General features: G+C 44.7%; 1 protein-coding gene across 1 annotated transcript; it reads right to left on the reverse strand.

Annotated features, from left to right (window-relative positions):
* Window positions 1-224: 224 nt before the first annotated feature.
* Window positions 225-2,224, reverse strand: LOC137380851 (putative nuclease HARBI1). The gene is made up of 2 exons (XM_068053262.1): window positions 1,973-2,224; window positions 225-788 (listed from the first exon to the last, which is right to left on the reverse strand). Exons 1-2 carry the CDS (start codon window positions 2,222-2,224, stop codon window positions 225-227), a joined length of 816 nt encoding a protein of 271 aa, XP_067909363.1.
* Between the last annotated feature and the right edge of the window lie 19,564 nt (window positions 2,225-21,788).

Genomic DNA, 21,788 nt, shown 5'->3' on the forward strand with positions numbered 1-21,788 from the left:
ATGTCTCCTCCCATTACATCATTGACCTGAGAGCAATGCAAATGTATGGAAAAACATCATCGCCATACCAGTACGCATAATGTGGCACTGCACGAGTGCAGTCACATGGGCAATGGCTCAGTCACCTGCTGCCAATAATGGTGGAGACACAGATGTTACAGATGCAGAAGACTGCCTACCAGATGAAGCACGGTGATGTGTCACGTGGGAAGCATATTCACACCTCAGGGATAGTGGAAGCGCTCAGCAGTAAGGCATTGCCGAGCATCCCTTGCTCTTTGCTCGCCCTGTCTGCGCTGCATTGATGATCTTCGTCCTCCCACGCGCGTTTGCTGCTGCACCTCCTCTGTGTCCTTATCGTCCGAGGATGTCTCCTGCTCCTGTCTCTCATCATCTTGCAAGGCCTCCCCGCTCTGTAACGCAATGTTGTGCAGAGCACAGCATACAGCAGTGATGCACACTACCCTTTCTAGTGAGTGCTGTTGGGCCCCACCCGATCTGTCTAGGCAGAGGAAGCGCATCTTGAGCATGCTGATGGCCTGCTCGATGGTAGCTCGTGTCAAGCCATGGCAGGCATTGTATCTCTCCTCTGCATCACTGGTGGAGTTACTCACCGGCATCAGGAGCCATGTCTGCAAGGGGTAGCCCTTGTCCCCAAGAAGGCACTTCTGAATCTGAACCGGTGCAGTGAAGAGCATTGGCACCTGGGACTGGCACAGGATGAATGAGTCATGGTAGCTGGGCATGGAAAGCATGGAAAGTGGGCACACATGTGCATGTAGCATTTCCTGTTGTCACAGACACAAGAACACAAGAAATAGGAGCAGAAGTAGACCATATGGCCCATCGAGCCTGCTCCGCCATTCAATACGACCATGGCTGATCTTGAGCTTCAATTTCACTTTCCTGCCCACTCCCCATATTCCTTGATTCCCTGTGAGACCAAAAATCTATATATCCCAGCCTTAAATGTATTCAATGATGGAGCATCCACAACCCTCTGGGGTAGAGAATTCCAAAGATTCACAACCCTTTGAGTGAAGTATCTTCTCCTCATCTCAGTCCTGAATGATTGACCCCTTATCCTGAGACTGTGTCCCCCTGTTGGAGATTCCCTGACCAGTGGGAACAATCTCTCAGCTTCTACCTTATCAAGCCCTTTCAGAATCTTGTTTGTCTCAATTAGATCGCCTCTCATTCTTCTAAATTCCAGAGAATACAAGCCCAATTTATTCAGCCTCTCATCATAGGACAACCCCCTCATCCCAGGGACCAATTTAGTAAATCTTCACTGCACTGCCTCCAGTGCAAGTATATCCTTTCTTAAATGTGGAGACCAAAACTGCGCGCAGTATCCCAGGTGCAGTCGCACCAAAGCCCTGTACAATTTTAGTAAGACTTCTTTATTCCTGTACTCCAACCCCCTTGCAATAAAGGCCAACATACCATTTGCCTTCCTAATAGCCTGCTGCACCTGCATGTTAACTCTGTGCATTCCTTGTACGAATACCTCCAAGTCTCTCTGAACATCAAAACTTACCAGTTTCACACCTTTTAAAAAATATTCTGCTTTTCTATTTTTACAACCAAAGTGAACAACTTCACACTTCCCTACGTTATAGTCCATTTGCCATCTTGTTGCCCACTCACTTAGCTTGTCTATATTTCTTTGCAGCCTCTCTATATCCTCCCTGCAGCTTACCTTTCCGCTGAGCTTTACATCATCAGCAAACTTAGATACATTACTCTCTGTCTCTTCATCCAAGTCATTAATATAAAGTGTAAATAGCTAAGGTCCCAGCACTGATCTTTGTGGCACCCCATTATTCACTCCCTGCCAACTTGAAAATGCCCTGTTTATGTCCAACTAGCTGCACGTTGAGTGAGTAGGAGCCCTTTCTATTCAGGAATGCGGCTGGTTGTCCAACTGGAGCTTGATGGCCTCATGTGTGCAGTCGATGACCCCTTGCACCTCTGGGACTCCTGCAATGGCCCCAAATCCGACGGCCCTTTGGGCCTGGTACTCAGGGTCCTTCCTGAAGCGAACATAGTCACCGTCTGTCCTGTACAAGGCATCAGTGACCTCCCTGATACAGTGGTGCACTGCTGACTGTGAAACGCCACACAGGTCACCAGTGGGTCCCTCAAATGATGCAGAGGCATAAAAGTTAAGAGTCGCGGTAACTTTGAGGGCGACAGGCATAGGGTGTCTACTAAAGCCCATCGGCTATGGGTCATCATTCAGCAGTGTACAGAGATGTGTCACCGCCTCTCTGGACATCCGCAGTCGCTTCTGACCCTGGCGCTCTGACATCTGCAGATATGTCATGCGAGGCCTGTAGACCCGCTGTCTTCTCTGGCCTCAAATGCGCCTTGGTGGCTGCTGCTGCTCGCTTCCAAACGTAGTGCAGATTGCAAGTTGAGTGTAGAGATTCGAGTTTGGAGAGTGAGGATTTTAAGTGTTGTTATCTTTATAAAAGTCGGGTCCGGAGTTTGAATTTAACTGGGACTTACCCTCTAAATAAAGTAGAGTTAAGAAAGTAAAGTAAGTTTCTTACACTCTTAGGCAGGGATTAACAAGCTCTACTGCAGAGTAGCTGATTAATTAAGTAGCTGACCAGTCAAATCTGGTTGCTGCAGTTTCAGCTTCAAAAGGTATAAATACAGAGGTCTGGGTGCAGCCTGCAAACAGTGCAGATTGCAACCTGGGTGTGGAGAGTGGTGAGTTTGGCGAACAGTGGAAGAGGTACTCCATCTTTCTACTTTTTTTTCTACTTTTTTAACCCTTGCTTCAGTGCAGTGGAAGGAGCTGTTGGTGAGAACCTGGTAAGCTATTCTACTTATAATAAACAGTCTGTAAAGTTAAAGTGTGGCAGGGCAGCTCTGCCAAGTGGAATGTACAGCCTGTGGCTTGTGGGAAGTCATGGACGCACCATGTGTCCTAGACAACCACATCTGCAGGAAGTGTCACCGGCTGCAGAAGCTTGAGCTCCGGGTTTCGGAACTCGAGCAGTGGCTGGAGTCACTGTTGTGCATCCACAAGGAGGAGGACTATATGGATAGCACGTTTAGGGAGGTGGTCACACCACAGGTTAGGAGCATGCAGGCAGATAGGGAATGGGTGACCGCTAGGCAGTCTAAGAGAACCAGGCAGGTCGTGCAGGAGCCCCCTGATATGATCTCATTCGTTAATCAGTTTTCCATTTTGGACACTGGTGTGGGTGATGGTTCCTCAAAGGAGTGCAGTCAGAGCCAAGTTTGTGGCACCACAGGTGGTTCAGCTGCATTGGATGGGAGGGAGAGGAGTGGAAGAGCAGTAGTGATAGGGGATTCGTTAGTTAGGGGAACAGACAGGTGTTTCTGCGGCAGTAAACGTGACTCCAGGATGGTTTGTTGCCTCCCTGGTGCCAGGGTTAAGGATGTCACGGAGAGGCTGCAGGACATTCTTCTGGGGGAGGGTGAACAGCCAGAGGTCGTGGTCCACATTGGTACCAATGACATAGTTAAGAAAGGGGATGAAGTTCTGAAAGCAGATTTTAGGGAACTAGGAAGGAGATTAAAAAGCAGGACCTCAAAAGCAGTAATCTCAGGATTACTCCCAGTCCCACATGCAAGTGAGCATAGGGATAGGAGAATTGAGCGATTGAACACATGGCTGGAGAACTGGTGTAGGAGGGAGGGCATCAGATTTCTGAGACATTGGGACCAGTTCCGGGGCAGGTGGGATCTGTACAAGATGAACGGGTTGCATCTTAGCAGGACTGGGACCAATATCCTTGCAGGGATATTTTCTAGTGCTATTAGGGATGGTTTAAACTAAATTGTCAGGAGGATGGAACCTGAGATGGAGCTCAGATTGGAGGGAGGCAAAACTAATAACTTGTCTGTGGTGTGGGAACCAGGAGCAAGTATTTGAGAGGAATACCAAGGTGCACAGAATAAAGGGGGAGATAAATATCACTAGAGTAGGGAATAGTACGTTATTGGGTAGGGTCAGAGTAAGGGAGAAAGTCATAAAGTCTGAATCAGGGTTAATGTGCATGTAAGTGAATGCACAGAGTGTGGTTAATAAGACTGGTGAGGTACAGACACAGATTGCCATGGAAATATGATGTTGCGACTATAACAGAGACCTGGCTCAAAGAAGGGCAGGACTGGGTGTTAAATATTCCTGGATACAAGGTGTTCAGGAAAGATAGGAAAGGGAAAAAAGAGGGGGGGGTGGTATTGATGAAGGAGAGCATCACAATGCTGGAGAAAAAGGATGCCCCAGAGGGGTCGATGACAGAATCAATTTGGCTAGAGGTAAGGAACAAAAAAGGTGCAGTTACATTGCTCGATGTTGTCTAATGGCCAACAAGGACTGGGAAGGATGTGAAGGAACAAATTTGCAAGGAAATTACAGAGAGGTGCAAAAATTTTAGGATAGTTATAATGGGGAACTTTAATTATCCAAACGTAGACTGGGATAATAGTAGTGTAAAGGGCAGTGAGGTGCAAGAATTCCTATCGTGTGTTCAGGAAAATTTTCTACAACAGTATGTTGCTAGTCCAATGAGAAAGGAGGGACTGCTAGAACTGGTTCTTGGGAATAAGGTGGGCCAAGTGGATCAAGTATCAGTAGGAGAGCATTTAGGGGATGGTGATCATTGTATCATAAGGTTTAGGTTGATGAAGGAAAAGGACAAAGAGTAATCCAGAGTAAGAATAATTAACTGGGGGAAGGCCAACTTCAATGGGGAAAGAATGAAGCTGGGGAAAATAAATTAAATTCAAAAGCTGGCAGGAAAACTGGTAGATGAACAATGGGCTACCTTCAAAGAAGAGATAGCTCGGGCACAGTCGAGGAATGTTCCCTCGAAGGGGAAAAGTAAGGCAAACAAATCCAGAGCTCCCTGGATGACCAAAGAGTAGAGATTAAGATAAAGAAGAAAAAGTGCGCTTATGACAGATGCCAGGTAGAAAATACTATTGAGAACCAGGCTGAATATAGAAGGTCCAGAGGGGAAGTGAAAAAGCAAATAAGAGAAGCAAAGAGAGAGCATGAAAAGAGACTGGCAGCTAGCATTAAAGGAAATTCCAAAGTTTTCTATAGGCATATAAATAGTAAAAGTGTGGTATAAGGAGGAGTGGGGCTGATTAGAGACCAGAAATGGGATTTACACATGGAGGCAGAGGGCATAGCTGAGGTATTAAATTAATACTTTGCATCTGTCTTTACCAAGGAAGAAGATGCAACACAGGTAATTTTGAAAGAGGCGGTAAGTCAGACACTAGAGGGGTTTAAAATTGATTAAGAAGAAGTATTAGATAGGCTGTCTGTACTTAAAGTGGATAAAACACCTGGGCTGGTGAAATGCATCCAAGGATACTGAGGGAAGTGAGGGTGGAAATCATAGAGGCGCTGGCATAATTTTTCAGTCTTCCTTAGACTCGGGGTGGTACCAGAGGACACGAGAATTGCAAATGTTACACCCTTGTTCAAAAAAGTGTGTAAAGATAAACCCAGCAACTACAGGCCAGTCAGTTTAACTTCGGTGGTGGGAAAACTTCTGGAAAAAATAATTCGGGACAAAATCAATAGTCACATGGACAAATGCAAGTTAATTAAGGAAAGCCAGCGTGGATTTCTTGATGGAAAATCATGTTCAATTAATTTTCTGGAGTTTTTTGAGGAGGTAACAGAGAGGTTTGATTAGGGCAATGCTGTTGATGTGGTGTACATGGGCTTTCAAAAGGCGTTTGATACAGTACCACACAGCAGACTTGTGAGCAAACCTGTAGCTCATGAAATAAAAGGGATGGTAGCGACATGGATACGAAATTGGCTGAGTGACAGGAAACATAGAGTAGTGATTAATGGATGTTTTTTGGGCTGGAGGAAGGTTTGTAGTGGAGTTCCCCAGGGATCAGTGTTGGGACCCTTGCTTTTCCTGATATATATTAATGACCTAGACCTTGGTGTACAGGGCACAATTTCAAAGTTTGCAGATGATACAAAATTTGAAAGCATTGTGAACTGTGAGGAGGATAGTGTAGAACTTCAAAAGGACATAGACAAGTTGGTGAGATGGGCAGACAGGTGGCAGATGAAGTTCAATGCAGAGAAACGTGAAGTGATTCATTTTGGTAGGAAGAACGCAGAGAGACATTATAGAATAAAGGTTACAATTCTAAAGGGGGTGCAGGAGCAGAGGGACCTAGGTGTATATGTACCTAAGTCATTGAAGGTGGCAGGATAGATTGAGAGAGTGGTTAATAAAGTGTACAGTATCCTGGACTTTATTAAGAGGGGTATAGAGTACAACAGCAAGGAAGTTATGTTGAACTTGTTTAAGACACTAGTTCGGCCTCAGCTGTAGTGTTGCGTCCAGTTCTGGGTGCCGCACTCGAGGAAAGATGTGAGGGCATTTGAGAGAGTACAAAAAAGATTCACTAGAATGGTTCCAGGGATGAGGAATTTCAGTTATGAAGAGAGATTGGAGAAGTTAGGACTGTTTTCCTTGGACAAGAGAAGGCTGAGAGGTGAGGGGTCAAGAGGGGTCTGGACAGAGTAGATAGAGAGAAACTGTTCCCACTTGTGAAAGGATTGAGAATGAGAGGGCACAGATTTAAAGTTTTTGGTAAGAGAAGCAAAAGTGACTTAAGGAAAAACTTTTCCACGCAGCAAGTGGTTAAGGTCTGGAATGCTTTGCCTGAGAACGTGGTGGAGGCAGGTTCAATTGAAGCACTCAAAAGAGAATTAGACAGTTATATGAAAAGGAAGAATGTGCAGGGTTATGACGAGAAGGCAGGGGAATGAAACTGAGGGAGTTGCTCTTTCAGAGAGCCAGTACAGACACGATGGGCCGAATGGCCTCCTTCTGCGCTGTCACGATTCTGTGATTCTGTGATTCCCCGTGGGCTGTGCCTGCCTGTTGGTTCCATCTCCAGCGGATATGGCTCCTCCTCACAAAACTTGGATCAAGAAAGACAGGATGGACCAGCCCCATCTGAACACTGCAGTAGGTCAATGGAACCTATCAGGGCAGAAAGTGATCTAAATTGTTGCTTCAACTGTGTTCAGTCATCATCTATATTGTATAGCATGACATTGCCAATCTTAGCTTTGCATTGCGGAGCAGTATAAGCATGGTCATGTTACTGGCATTGCGTAGGTGGGACCATCGGCCACATGACCTTCGACCCCGTACCATTTTTGGCCCTACACTACACAAAAGGGTCATGGAATGCTATTGCTCCCTTCCCACCGCCCCCACCAAACAGCATTGGCCGATTGCAGGGTCAGTCCCCTTCACCCCCCGCCAAACGTTAGGGTGTGGAGAGTGACCCCCTTTACGGTAGAAAGGCATGAGGTACCTCCCTTCTTTCATGCAGAGTTACATCCGGTCATTGCAGCCCTGCACCCACCTTCGCCTCCTCCGAGGACTGATGCTACGGTGCGTCAAGCTTTTCACGGACGTGAAAGTGAAGGCACGTGAGTGCCGCACGTCCAAATGAAGATCTCTACCTGCTGCCTGAATCGCTGCAGCCTGATATTGTAAGTGCCCATCTACATATTGTAATCCAGGTCCCATCATCGAGCCCCAGACTATTCAATCTTTTCTCATAGGTTCAACCAAGTATTAATCGTTTCTAATCACACTTCTCCTTAGTAGTTATCAGAAAGCTCATTATTACAAATCACTATTGTAGTTATTTGGAGGACAGCACATTCTTCTCTGCACTGTGCTCGAATGTTCTTTGCATTATGTCAGAAGAAAGTAATGTTCTTTCTTGTTCTTTACATTTCTCTATTTCAGTAGTTATTGATTCCCCCCCACCTTGTGTGGTGTTCCACACTGCACCCTTTGGTGAGCAACCTGTGAAAAGGCCTCTAATATTGCCAGTTTGAAGGTATTGTGATAATCTCTTCCTTCCTTTCCAGGATCTCACCTGGTACCTTCCTATGTGAACAAATGGGAACTTTCCACAGGGCGATGGTGGGGGTGGCGGGTAGATGGGCAGAAAGTGGGATAGATTTTCTCTCAGAAATTAAAAATTGAATGAAGTTATAATCGGACCAATCCTGGGCAGTAATCCAGCAGTGAGTCGTCTGTTAATTATAGAACCCACCCGATTTCCATTTCATGAATTTCAGTGATTGGAGTCAGTGATTGGAGAGTCAGTGATAAGGAGGTCATCAATTTAAGAGTCGCTAAGGAAGTGAGAAGACAGTTTGGGAGACGTTTCTTTCCAGAGGGTTGTTGGAAAGGGAATGGTTTGTCACCAGGTGTGGTTGATATAGCGACCATTGCATCTTTTAAGATAAAATGAGATCAATATTTGAAGTAAAGGAAGATACAATTCTCTGCGAAGAGAGTGGGGCCCAGGGACTAGTCTTGGATTGCTTTATCTAAGGGCAGAATGGCCTCTTTCTATTGCTGTAAACATCTATGATTCAATTGTTCTATCATGAGTGTCAGCAATGTGAGAGAGGTGCAAATTGATTAGAACATGGATGTAAACTTTATATTTGCCCTGTTGCTGTATGGTGCCCACCTGTACTTCACAACAGATTATTTTACACTCCTGCTATTGGGAGTGCCACTATCCACTTTATTTCTCATTTTAAAAAAAGAATAGCATTCATATAGCACAAAAAAGAGAGGATAGGGTGGGTTGCACTTAAATTAATGGAAGGAAAATCAGGCAAGTTCTGTAAAGGACATGCAATCCACCCCATCAGATACGCTGCACTTTGCCAGAATTGCTCAACAACCAGAAGCTGAAGACAAAATTCTACGGTTTGATACTAAATTTGTGTCTGATGTCAGCCATGGCTCGCCACTGAATCTCAAGTTGTGGATTCAAGTCCCATTCAGAGACTTTTGAGTACAAAATCTAGGCTGGCACTTCAGTGTAGTACATCAACTGTGGGATATGTCATCTTACAGATGTGACGTTAATCTGAAGCCCAGTCTGCCCTTGCAGGGAGACATAAAAGATCCCATGGCACTATTTTAAAGAAGAGCGGGAAAGTTCTCCCTTGTGCCCTGGCCAATTTTAATCCCTCAACCAACATCAACAACAACTTTATTTATATAGCACCTTTAGCGTAATAAAATGTCCCAAGACACTTCATAGGAGCATTATAAAACAAAATATGACACCAAGCCACAAAAGGAGATATTAGGTCAGCTGGCCAAAAAGCTTGGTCAAAGAGTTTAAGGAGTTGCTTAAAAGGAGGTAAATGAGGCAAAGATGTGTAGGAAGGGTATTCCAGAGCTTGGGCCTAGGCAACTGAAGGCACAGCCACCAATGGTAGAGCAATTAAAATCAGGGGTGCACAAGAGACCAGAAATAGAGGAACTTAGATATCTTGGAGGGTTGTGGGGCTGGAGGAGTTTACAGAAATAGAGGGAGGGGCAAGGCCATGGAAGGATTTGAAAACAAGGATAAGATTTTTAAAATTCAAGACATTGTTTGACTGAGAGCCAATGTAGGTCAGTGGGCACAGGGTGATAGGGGAATGGGACTTGATGCGAGTTGTTATGAAAGTGATTCTATTTTTTTATATTTTATGAGGACTCGTGTTTTAGAATTGTGGAGATGGATTCATTGGAGGACTGAAGCGATGCCACAGATGCTGGACTTTGTTTTTTAAAAGGGTCACTGGAAAGATTTTGTTTAAAAACAACATTTACTGGATGTCACATATCTTCAGCTAACTAAACAACGGGTGCCTTCTGACTATGGGAGTGGTTTACAACAGAAGTGACATGTCAAGATTTATGGTGCTCAAGAGTGGGTTTCATTTTTGAATACTGGTTTTTGAGTCAGTTGGAGGTCAACCTGCTAAAAGAGAAGACCAGTTCATCTTTTTTCCACTTCTTTGAGAAACCCTGAGACTGAAGTGTAAGAAATAGAGAAACCGAAGCAGCATTCCTCCTGAGAAGCTTCTGGACGACTTCCTCTTGACATCTCCTGAACAAACTGCTTCTGAAAAGATCCCAGTGTCCTGTCTACATGTACTCGGACACCAGACTGTACGCCATCTGGAACATAACATATCTTATCCTTTTCTTCAAAGGTGGCACAGTGGTGCAGTGGTTAGCACCGCAGTCTCACAGCTCCAGCGACACGGGTTCAATTCTGGGTACTGCTTGTGTGGAGTTTGCAAGTTCTCCCTGTGACTGCTTGGGTTTTCGCTGGGTGCTCCGGTTTCCTCCCACAGCCAAAGACTTGTAGGTTGACAGGTAAATTGGACATTATAAATTGCCCCTAGTATAGGTAGGGGAATATAGGGACAGGTGGGGATGTGGTAGGAATATGGGATTAGTGTAGGATTAGTATAAATGGGTGGTTGATGGTCGGCACAGACTCGAAGGGCCTGTTTCAGTGCTGTATCTCTAAATAAATAAGAATTAACAAGCACTTTGGCCAAAGCATCTTTATTTTTCCTTTAACAATTATGTGTGCGTATGTTAGGAATTTAGAAGGGAATATATATATTTACTGTCATATTTCAAACTGTGTGTTAAAGCTTTACATCTTTATTGACCAAGTCTTCTTTGAAAATAAATTAATACTTTCGTTGTTTATGAAAGAAACCTGGTTGGTAGGGATTTCATTCTGAAATAAAAATAGAATATATAATTGGCCATATTGGTAACTGGGTAAACACTTAAACATATGTTGTGACCTGCGGAGAAGTGGAACTAGAGAAAGACAATGCACTCCTCCTGCCTCGGTCGTAACAGAGTTAAGACACGGGCAGCGGAGTTTTGGATGACCTCAAGTTTAAGGAGAGTGGAATGTGGGAGACCAGCCAGGAGTGCATTGGAATAGTCAAGTCTAGAGGTAACGAATGCATGAGTGAGGGTTTCAGCAGTAGATGAGCTGAGACAGGGGCGAGGTCAGGCAATGTTACGGAAGTTGAAATAGTTTGTCTTAGTGATAGAGCGAATATGAGGTTAGGGGATCATAGAATCATAGAACCATAGAAAAATTACGGCACAGCAGGAGGTCATTCAGCCCGTCGTGTCCCTGCCGGCCTAAAAAATTAGCCGCCCAATCTATTCCCACCTTCCAGCACCTGGTCCATAACCTTGCAGGTTACAGCACTTCAGGTGCATGTCCAGGTACCTTTTAAAAGAATTGAGGGTTTCTGCCTCCACCACCATTCCTGGCAGTGAATTCCAGACACCCACCACCCTCTGGGTGAAAAAGTTTTTCCTCATGTCCCCTCTAATCCTTCTACCAATCACCTTAAATCATCTCAGTGTCAAATGTAACACCAAAATTGCAAATAGACTGGCTTAATCTCAGATTTGCCAAGGAGAGGGATGGAGTGAGTAGCTAGGGAATGGAGTTTGAAGCAGGGACCAAAATCAATGGCTTCAGTCTTTCTGGTATTTAATTGGAGGAAATTTCTACTCATCCAGTCCGATAAACAGTCTGATAATTTAGCAACATCAAAAAAACAGATTACCTGGCCATGATCTCATTTCTGTTTGTGGGATCACACTATGCCAAAATTGGCTGCCGCGTTTCCGACATTACAACAGTGAATACACTTCAAAAGTACAGGAATTATTGGCTGTAAAGCGCTTTTGGACATTTTGAGGTCATGAAAGGTGCTACACAAAATGCAAGGTTTTCTCTTTTTTTTACCTCACTTCAACTTGTACAAGCTTACCAGTTCTGAGCATATTCATAAAATATATTGGACAAAGAAAATCCAGATATACAAAGAAAATTTAAAAACAAGTCGCAACTTTTTTGTAAAGTTGTACTTTCTTTTGTTTTTCTGTTACAGAAATGATTTGGCAATTTAAATGAAGACTGATAATGTTCTTGTGAAGGAATAATCCTTTAACTGTTATGTGAAAACGAATCATACTTCTCCAATGAAAACCAAATCTTGCATTTCCCCCCGAGGCGACACAAGTTGTCATTACAATCCATTAAACAGACAATAGAGGGGACCATTCATCACCAACACACCAGCAAAGCAATAATCGGCAAGGCTGCGCAAAACTTAGATTTTTTGTTTTGTTGATTTTTAAAATAACACTGTGTCACAACACTGTAGTTAATAAGAGAAGGGAAAATAACATTCTCGCCACAAGACATAAATACTTAGGCATTCGTATGTCATCTTCTAACAGAATGTAAAGCTCCAAGCATTTTATTTCGCCTGCACTAGGATCAGTTTTTTTGAAACTAATTATACTGTTTTGCTGCAGTTTATTGCTTTGGTCAAATTACCATTTAATTATGCTTATCCAGTAATTGTGTAATTGGAATTTTTAACAGAACTTATTAAATCTACTCCATATTTAAGTCCATTAATTTAATGTACAAACCCTACGACAACAACAATTTGCATTCATGTAGCACCTATAACGTAGCAATAAGTCCCAAGGTGTTTCAGATGAACATTATCAAAGTTTCATACCAAACCACATAAGGCGATATTAGGACAGGTGACTAGAAGCGTCGTCAAAGAGGTAAATGTTAAGGAGCATCTTACAGGGAGAAAGGGAAGAGAGGTGGAGAGATTTAAGGAGGGAATCCCAAAGCTTAGGGTCTAGGCAGCTGAAGGCACAGCCACCAATGATGGAGTGGTTAAATCGGGGATCGGCAAGAGGCTGACAAAAGAGCTGAACTCAAGAGGGGAGGTGAGAGTGACTGCCCTTGGCATCAAGGCAGCAGTTGACCGAGTATGGCATCAAGGAGCCCTAGCAAAACTGCAGTCAATGGGAATTCGGGGGAAAACTCTCCACTGGTTGGGGTCATACCTAGCGCAAAGGTAGGTGGTTGTGGCTGTTGGAGGTCAATCACCTCTGTCCCAGAACATTGCTGGAGGAGTTCCTCAGGGTAGTGTCCTAGGCCCAACCATCTTCAGCTGCTTCATCAATGACCTTCCTTCAATTATAAGGTCAGAAGGAGGGATGTTCGCTGATGATTGCACAATGTTCAGCACCATTCGCGAGTCCTCAAATACTGAAACAGTCCGTGTAGAAACGCAGCAAGACCTGGACAATATCCAGGATTGAGCTGATAAGTGGCAAGTAACATTGTGTCAAGTGCCAGGCAGTGACCATCTCAAACAAGAAAGAATCTAACCATCTCCCCTTAACATTCAATGGCATTATGATCGTTGAATCCCCCACTATCAACATCCTGGGGGTTACCATTGACCAGAAACTGAACTAGAGTATCCATATAAATACAGTGGCTATAACAGCAGGTCAAAGACTAGGAATCCTGCGGCGAGTAACTCACTTCCTGACTCCCCAAAGCCTGTCCACCATCTACAAGGCACAAGTCAGGAGTTTGACGGAATACTATCCACTTGCCTGGATGGGTGCAGCTCCAACAACACTCAACAAGCTCGACACCATCCAGGACAAAGCAGCCCGCTCGATTGGCACCCCATCCACAAACATTCACTTCCTCCACCACCAACACACAGTGGCAGCAGTGTGCACCACCTACAACAGGTTGTCCAACATATGCCCTGTGGGCCAGAATCAGGCCCGCCAAAGGTTCCCATCCGGCCCACAGGTGTAAACTGTACCCGGGGCCATTCCTCATCCTCCCTAGAGGTTCCGTAACTGGAAATGGGAAATTTCCCTTTGTCTTCTTGCAGAGCGGCCTTCTTAAAAACATCGCGCTGTCAGTTTCACAGCTGCAGAGTCAGGAACCCGCTTCCCAACTTTGACAGATTCGGGGTTTTCCAACTTTTTTAAAAGCCCATCAGAAAACCTTGAATCTGTCCGATGTTGGGAGGTGTGTTCCTGCTTCAACAACAGTCAGCTGTGAAACTCAGCACAATGCTTTTTAAAAAACTGAACAACCACAAAGCTGTTTTGCCGACCGCTCCCTCTCCCAGCAACTGTCAGAGAGAGGGGAAAAGTGGGGGGAGCAAAGAAAGAGGGGAGCAGAGAGAGAGAGGGGGGAAGAGAGAGAAAGGGGGAAACAAAGAGAGAGAGGCAACAGAGAGAGGGGAAAACATGGAGGGAAAAAGAGAGAGGAGAGAAACAAACAGAGAGGGGGGACAGGGAGAGGGGGGGATCAAAGAGAGAGGGGAACAGAGACAGAGTTAGGGGGAAACAGAGAGAGAGGGGAACAGAGGGTGAGGAACAAATACAGAGAGGAGGGAAACAAAGAGAGAGGGGACAGAGAGAGAGTGAGGGGGAAACAGAGAAAGAGTGAGGGGGAAACAGAGAGAGAGAAGAAAACGGAGAGAGAGGGGAACAGAGGGTGAGGAACAAAGAGAGAGAGGAGGGGAACAAAGAGAGGGGGGACAGAGAGAGAGTGAGGGGGAAACAGAGAAAGAGTGAGGGGGAAACAGAGAGAGAGAAGAAAACGGAGAGAGAGCGGGGAACAGAGAGAGAGTGGGAAACAAAGAGGGGGGGACTGAGAGAGAGGGAAATAAAGAGAGAGGGGACAGAGAAAGAGAGGGAGAAACAAAGAGAGAGTGGGGTGAAATAAAGAGACAGAGGGGTGAAACAGAAAGAGAGTGGGACGAAACAAAGAGAGGGAGAAACAAAGAGATAGAGAGCAGGACAGGGAGAGGGGACAAAGAAAGAGTGGGGAACAAAGAAAGAGAGAGGGAAACAAAGAGAGGCGGGGACAAAGAGAGGGGAGAAACAAAGAGCGAGAGGGGGACTGAGAGAGAGGGAAATAAAGAGAGAGGGGACAGAGAAAGAGGAGCAAAACAAAGATAGAGAGAGGGACAGAGAGAGGGGGAAACAAAGAGAGAGTGGAGCAAAACAAAGAGAGAGTGGGGCAAAACAAAGAGAGTGGAGCGAAACAAAGAGAGAGTAGGGGGAAACAAAGAGAGAGTGGAGCAAAACAAAGAGAGAGTGGGGCAAAACAAAGAGAGTGGAGCGAAACAAAGAGAGAGTAGGGGGAAACAAAGAGAGAGTGGGGCGAAACAAAGGGAGAGTGGGGCGAAACAAAGGGAGAGTAGGGGGAAACAAAGAGAGAGTGGAGCAAAACAAAAAGAGAGTGGGGCGAAACAAAGAGAGAGTGTGGCGAAACAAAGAGAGAGTGGGGCGAAACAAAGGGAGAGTGGGGCGAAACAAAGGGAGAGTAGGGGGAAACAAAGAGAGAGTGGAGCAAAACAAAGAGAGAGTGGAGCAAAACAAAGAGAGAGTGGGGCGAAACAAAGAGAGAGTGGGGCAAAACAAAGAGAGAGTGGAGCAATACAAAGAGAGAGTAGGGGGAAACAAAGAGAGAGTGGAGCAAAACAAAGAGAGAGTGTGACGAAACAAAGAGAGAGTGGGGCGAAACAAAGAGAGAGTGGGGCAAAACAAAGAGAGAGTAGGGGGAAACAAAGAGAGAGTGGAGCAAAACACAGAGAGAGTGGAGCAAAACAAAGAGAGAGTAGGGGGAAACAAAGAGAGAGTGGAGCAAAACAAAGAGAGAGTGCAGCAAAACAAAGAGAGAGTGGAGCAAAACAAAGAGAGAGTGGGGCAAAACAAAGAGAGAGTGGGGCAAAACAAAGAGAGACTGGAGCAATACAAAGAGAGAGTAGGGGGAAACAAAGAGAGAGTGGAGCAAAACAAAGAGAGAGTGTGGCGAAACAAAAAGAGAGTGGGGCGAAACAAAGGGAGAGTGGGGCGAAACAAAGAGTGAGTAGGGGGAAACAAAGAGAGAGTGGAGAAAAACAAAGAGAGAGTGGGGCAAAACAAAGAGAGAGTGGAGCAAAACAAAGAGAGAGTGGAGCAAAACAAAGAGAGAGTGGAGCAAAACAAAGAGAGAGTGGGGGAAACAAAGAGAGAGTGGAGCAAAACAAAGAGAGAGTGGGGCGAAACAAAGAGAGAGAGGGGAAAACAGAGAGAAAGAGGGGAACAGAGGTGGGGATACAAAGAGAGAGGGGGACAGAGAGAGAGCGGGGAAACAAAGAGAGAGGGTGACAGAGAGAGAAGGGGACAGAGAGAGAGGGGGGAAAACACACAGAGAGAGGGGAGGAAACAGAGAGAGAGAGGGGTGAAACAGAGAGGGGGAACAGAGAGAAAGGGGGTACAGAGAGAGAGGGGGAAACAAAGAGAGGGTGACAAAGAGTGAGAGGAGGAAACAAAGAAGGAGGGGTAACAGAGAGAGAGGGGAGAACATAAAGAGAGAGAGGAACAGAGAGAGGGGTGGAAACAAAGAGAGGGGGGAACAAAGAGAGAGAGAGAGGGGGAAACAGAGAGTGGAAAATGAGAGGGGGGAACAGAGAGAGGGGGAAAGCAGAGAGAGAGAGAGGGGAACAGAGAGAGGGGAGCAGAGAGGGGGGAATCAAAGAGAAAGGGGGACAGAGAGAGAGGGGGGAACAAGGAGAGAGAGGGGGAAACAAAGAGAGAGGGGGACAGAGAGAGGGGGTGAAACAGAGAGAGGGGGTAAACAGAGAGGGGGAAAAGAGAGAAAGGGGAACAGAGAGAGAGAGAGAGAGATGGGGGAACAAACAGAGAGGGGGATAGAGAGACAGTGGGGAAACAAAGAGAGAGGGGGACAGAGAGAGAGATTGAAAAACAGAGAGATAGAGGGAGAAACAGAGAGAGAAAGGGGAAACAGAGAGAGAGCGGAAAGCAGAGAGGGGGAACAAAGAGAGAGGGGGGATAGAGAGAGAGTGGAAAAAGAGAGCGAAGGGGGAAACAGAGAGAGGGAGAACACAGACAGAGAGGGGAACAGAGAGAGGGGAAAACAAAGAGAGAGGGGGAAACAGAGAGGGAAGAGGGAACAAAGAGAGAGTGGGGCAAACAGAGAAAGAGAGAGTAAACAGGGGAAAGGGGGTACAAAGAGAGAGGAGGGGAACAGAGAGAGGGGGGAAGCAAAGGGAAAGAGGAGGACAGAGAGAGGGGGAGAAACAGAGAGAGGGGGAACAGAGACAGAGGGTGAACAAAGAGAAAGTGTGGAAAACAGAGAAAGAGAGAGGAAACAGAGGGAAAAGGGGGTACAAAGTGAGAGGAGGGAAACAAAGAGACAGAGGGGACAGGGAGAGAAGGGGGGGGAAACAAAGAGAAGGGGTGACTGAGAGAGAGTAAGGGGGAAACAGAGAGAGAGTGGAAAACAGAGAGGGGGAAACAGAGAGAGAGGGGAAATAGAGAGAGACAGAGGGGAACAAAGAGAGAGAGGGGGAACAAGGAGAGAGAGGGGACAGAGAAAGAGAGGAGGAAAACAGAGAGGGGAAAACAGAGAGAGAGGGGGAACAGAGAGAGAGGAGCAGAGATGGGAGACAGAGAGGGGGGGACAGAAAGTGGGGGGGACAGGGGAGGATCACAGAGAGCGGGGTGACACAGAGTAGAGGGGGGGAAACAACAGAGAGTGGGGGGGTGGGGCGGACACGGAGAGAGAGAGACAGACAGAGAGAGAGAGAGAGAGATCACTCCAGACAGATGGATATCGAACCAGAATACTCTGCATTGCTACATCAAGTTTGTGAGCAGAGATTGATTACTTATGCAAGCAAAAACAATACCAGGCATGTCAATAAATCAGTTTTCAATATAGTGACAAGAAAGTAAATCAATAAATTAGTCTTCTTATTTAAAGCTTCGTCACAAAAATGCACAGTTTTTGTTGTTTTTATTAGTAAGATAAATTTTTAATGCCTTTATCCTTCGAAATTTGCTCACCAGCCCTCTGGGCTGAGCAAAAATAGTAATGCGACCCTCCGCCCGAAGAGGTCGGACAACCCTGATCTACAAGATTCATTGCAGCAACGCACAAAGGCTCCTTAGATAGCACCTTCCAAACCCACGACTTCCACAACCTCGAAGGACAGAGCAGCAGATGCATGGGGACACCACCAACTGCAAGTCCCCCTCCAAGCCACACACCATCCTGACTTGGAACTATATTACCATTCCTTCACTGTCAAGGGGTCAAAATCCTGGAACTCCCTTCCTAACAGCACTGTGGGTGTACTGACGTCCCATGGACTGCAGCAGTTCAAGAAGGCAGCTCACCACCACCTTCTCAAAGGGCAATTATAGCTGGGCAATAAATTCTGGCCTAGCCAGCGATGCCCACATCCCATGAACGAATATAAAAAAAGTATCCCTAATTGAACATATGCATCTGTCCAGTTCCCTGTGTGATCACAAAATTTGGTTAAGGATGAGGTCAGCTTGAGATCGTGCTGTGTCAACTGGTTTTTCAAATCAAAACAGTACTCTTTTGTACCTGGATATAATCTAGTCTCTTTTCTCTGCATATTTAATGACCTTCAAAATCCTGGTGTTAAAAAATAGCTTTGTCAGTTGATTAATTGTATCCAACATCATTAAAAAAAATGATCTGGTCATTGCTGCTTATAGGACCTTGCTGTGTGCAACTTCAAAAAGTACTTAATCAGCTATAACGTGTTTTTGAACAGCCTGAGGCTACGAAAGGCGCTATATAAATGCAAGTTCTTTCTTGCTCAACCTGAGCATCAATTGCCAAACTTGTTTTCTGCGGTGCTCCACCAGACAGTTTAACATCGTAATATTGGAACATTTTGGAAAACTTCGCTTCGGTTGTAATTTTTTTTCAAATACATAATTATAGTTTTAATCCAGAAAATACAATTACTTGTCCCAGTTCCTAGCAAGGGCAGAGATAATGTCAGACAAATAGTAGGTGTCAAGAAATGTGTCACAGTCTATGTGATCTCCTGGAGTCATTTTGATCAGCAAGGGGTGGTCAGATAGAAATTTTCCAGATTTATTTTCTTTAATGGGAAATGGGTTTTCCCACCTCTCCCAGGAGATCACATGACTCCAGATGTGGTAGGGAACATCTGACTTGTGATGCATGAGTATATGGGACAGGATGGATGGACCAGCTGGTTTTTCCTATCTGATATTTTTACATGTTCATTTTGACAGTGGAAGGATATTACTGAGACCCATGGCTACCGGGGCTTAGAGGGTTAATTTGACGACAAAATTGCATAAACTTAGCGTGTACTCCGTTGAGTATAGAAGAGTGAGCAGTGAACTGATCCAAGTGTTAGATGCAGAGATAATATTTTCGCTGATCGGGGAAAATCAGGAATGAGGGGGACATAATCTTTAGAAGTTAGAGTTAGGCCATTTAGGAAGGAAGTCATGCAGGAAGTGCTTTTTCCACACAAAGGGTAGTGGAAATCTGGAACTCTCTCTCCCAAAAAGCTGTTGAGGCTGGGGATCAACTGAAAATTTCAAAATTGAGATGGATAGACTTTTGCTAGGCAAGGGTATTGATACAGAACCAAGGGCGGTGGAGGGGGCAGGTGGGTAGTTGGAGTTCAGATACAGATCAGCCATGATCTAATTGAAAGGTGGAGCAGGTTCAAGTTGCTGAGTGGCCAACTCGTGTTCTGTGGATTTTTGGCACATTTGTATAAAATTCCTCTCTCTGCCATGAGATGAGGCAACATGAATAAACAAATAGATTCACAGTTCGATTAAAGCAGCAGAGACAGTAATGGGATTAGAGCATGTAAACTACAATAGGAAGAGAGACTTGATACCAGTGCGACAAGGGGCCAATTTTGCCAGTGCTTGCCGCTGGCAGAGAACTTGGCCAGCTGGGGAAAACAGCTGCCTATGGTTGTTACATTCATTAGCCAATGGATATTCGAGGGTTGCATATCCATAAAACAGGCAAGGTTACTCAAAGCAAATAATCGACTCTCAAGTGTTAAATCCCAGTCTACTGTATGTAACAGAAACTGTACACTTTGATAAGTGTACACAATATTATTTTATGTTAATTTGAAGAGGAAGAAATCAACGATTTAAGAAAATTCATATCTACTGTCTTTTTTTATATGTATACACAGGATGTTGGGCCCTGTGTAATGCAATTTATGAAGCATGCTGGATGATTGATGGATCTGCCTGAAGCCAAACAGTCGCAGCATTTTGGAGAACAGCGTGGCAGCCTTAACGAGAAAAAAAATAAAGTTTACAATCAGAACAAGTTTTACGTGAGCAAATTTCCGTTCCACAGAAACGAATGGAACAAAATTAGTTTGAAAGTTTACTTTTGTTTAAACTTGTTCACCATTGCCTACATTTGCATTATTCGTACTGTGGTAAAGAGGAAAGTAGAGAAATGTCTCAAAGCACTGGGTAGAGGGGGAAGAAACAAAATAAAAGCCCAGAACAACATGAAGGGTGGGGGGGGGATGCTTTTTTTGATATTATGGTATGCTCACTTCATTTGACCTCCAAAAGGACTGCTCCCTGGTGCACGACATAACATTGTTACGACCGACCGCTCCAGTCAAAGACCCCAATCAAAAATATACAATTCTGATTGTGGTGGGAGTAACACACTGATAATTCAATCCCGTCCCTCCACAGATTGCCTAACATATCATTTTAAGCTGTCTAAATTAAAGAATGACCCAGGTAAATTGTACCATCTATTCACCCCCAAAGGAAGCTAACCAAACCAGGTATCTTTAAATCAACAAATTAACTGTTTAATTAGAAAAACTAAATTCTTAAACACTACTAAGATATAACAACATTTAAAATAGAAAAATAGAGTCCTTGCAAATTTACAGTCCAATGTTGCTTGAAGTCCTCACAGCTGTCCGATGGAGAAAAAAGGCTCTTCCACAGTAGAACAGTCTGTAGTCCAACTCGAGCAGTAAGTGATGCTTCCTTCTTCAGCGATGGATTTCAACAATTAACAACTTGTAAACACTTTCAATAGAATCAATCTGACTTTTGAGTTTTTGAGGGATGAAAGATTGCCACAGTCTAACTTTCCTTCCTTCAGTTTAAATTATCAGAGATCTCTGTTTTGGCTTGACTTTTTTTAGAATTTTGAGAGATAATAATAACTAAACAGACTAAAATTCTCTTCCGTCAGTTTAAATGGCTGAGAGCTCTTTTTCAGGTGCTAACACCAGCTGTCTGTCTGTGTTCTCTTTTAGAACAGACTGTCTTCAACTAAAAGCCAGTTCAAAATTGAATTGTAACAATGTATCGCATGATGCTCAATCCAAGTGGCTGTATCCATGGTAATGAGAATGCACCTTTTGAATCGCAGTCTTCGAATGGCTGTATCCAAGGCAACAAAAATGCACCTTCTTGTTAACTCTTGAGGCCTGCTAGTTCTTAAAGCAGTACTGATCCTTTGCAAGCCTTAAAGATACACCGCATGTTCCCAGAAAAAAAACTACAGGGCTATGACACCATGCAAGGACGGATGTTTCTCAGGTGAGTTAAGAAGCTCAGGGCTTTTACTGTAGGTTGCAAGCCTGAAGATTGTATTTGCCTCTTCTAACAACCACTTGTGCCTTTCTGCTGGTAGTAAATTCAGTCAATAGGGTTATGACTGGAGTTTCTGAACAGGTTATGTTACTGGACCAGCAATCCAGAACCCTGGACTAAGTAACCCTAGAGAATGCAAACTGAAAGCCTGCCATGGCAGTATGAGAATTTTAATTCAGTTGTAAAAAAAAAAATTTGTAAATAAAAATGCTGGTTTCAGTAAAAAGAAAAGTGACCATAAAACTGTTGGATTGTCATAAAAATCTAATAGGCCACTGATTTCCTTTCGGGAAGGAAAGCTGCCATTCTTAACTGGTCTGACCTTTTGTGATTCCACTCCCACATTCTGCCCTTTGAAGTGATCTGGAAAGCCACCTCAGTTGGCCACCATGACCCACTTAGAGCAACTAAGGATGGGCGATAATAACCAGTCTGGCCAGTGATGCCCAGGTCGATATAAAAAAGTATGAAAATTTTATTTCCATTCAACATTAATCCCATGTGGAAAGAAATCCACACAAAGGGCTGAATTTTACCGGCCCCTCGACACCG

Source organism: Heterodontus francisci, chromosome 20 (assembly GCF_036365525.1).
Source record: "Heterodontus francisci isolate sHetFra1 chromosome 20, sHetFra1.hap1, whole genome shotgun sequence".
NCBI classification, from domain to species: Eukaryota; Metazoa; Chordata; class Chondrichthyes; order Heterodontiformes; family Heterodontidae; genus Heterodontus; species Heterodontus francisci.

What these genes read in the sequence shown, in the direction of transcription:
- LOC137380851 (XM_068053262.1), bottom strand. Translation starts at nt 2,224, where the DNA reads ATGGGCTTTAGTAGACACCCTATGCCTGTCGCCCTCAAAGTTACCGCG. An exon ending in CCATTGCAGGAGTCCCAGAG is followed by an intron (nt 789 to 1,972) that starts GTGCAAGGGGTC and finishes CTGTGACAACAG; the next exon opens with GAAATGCTACATGCACATGT.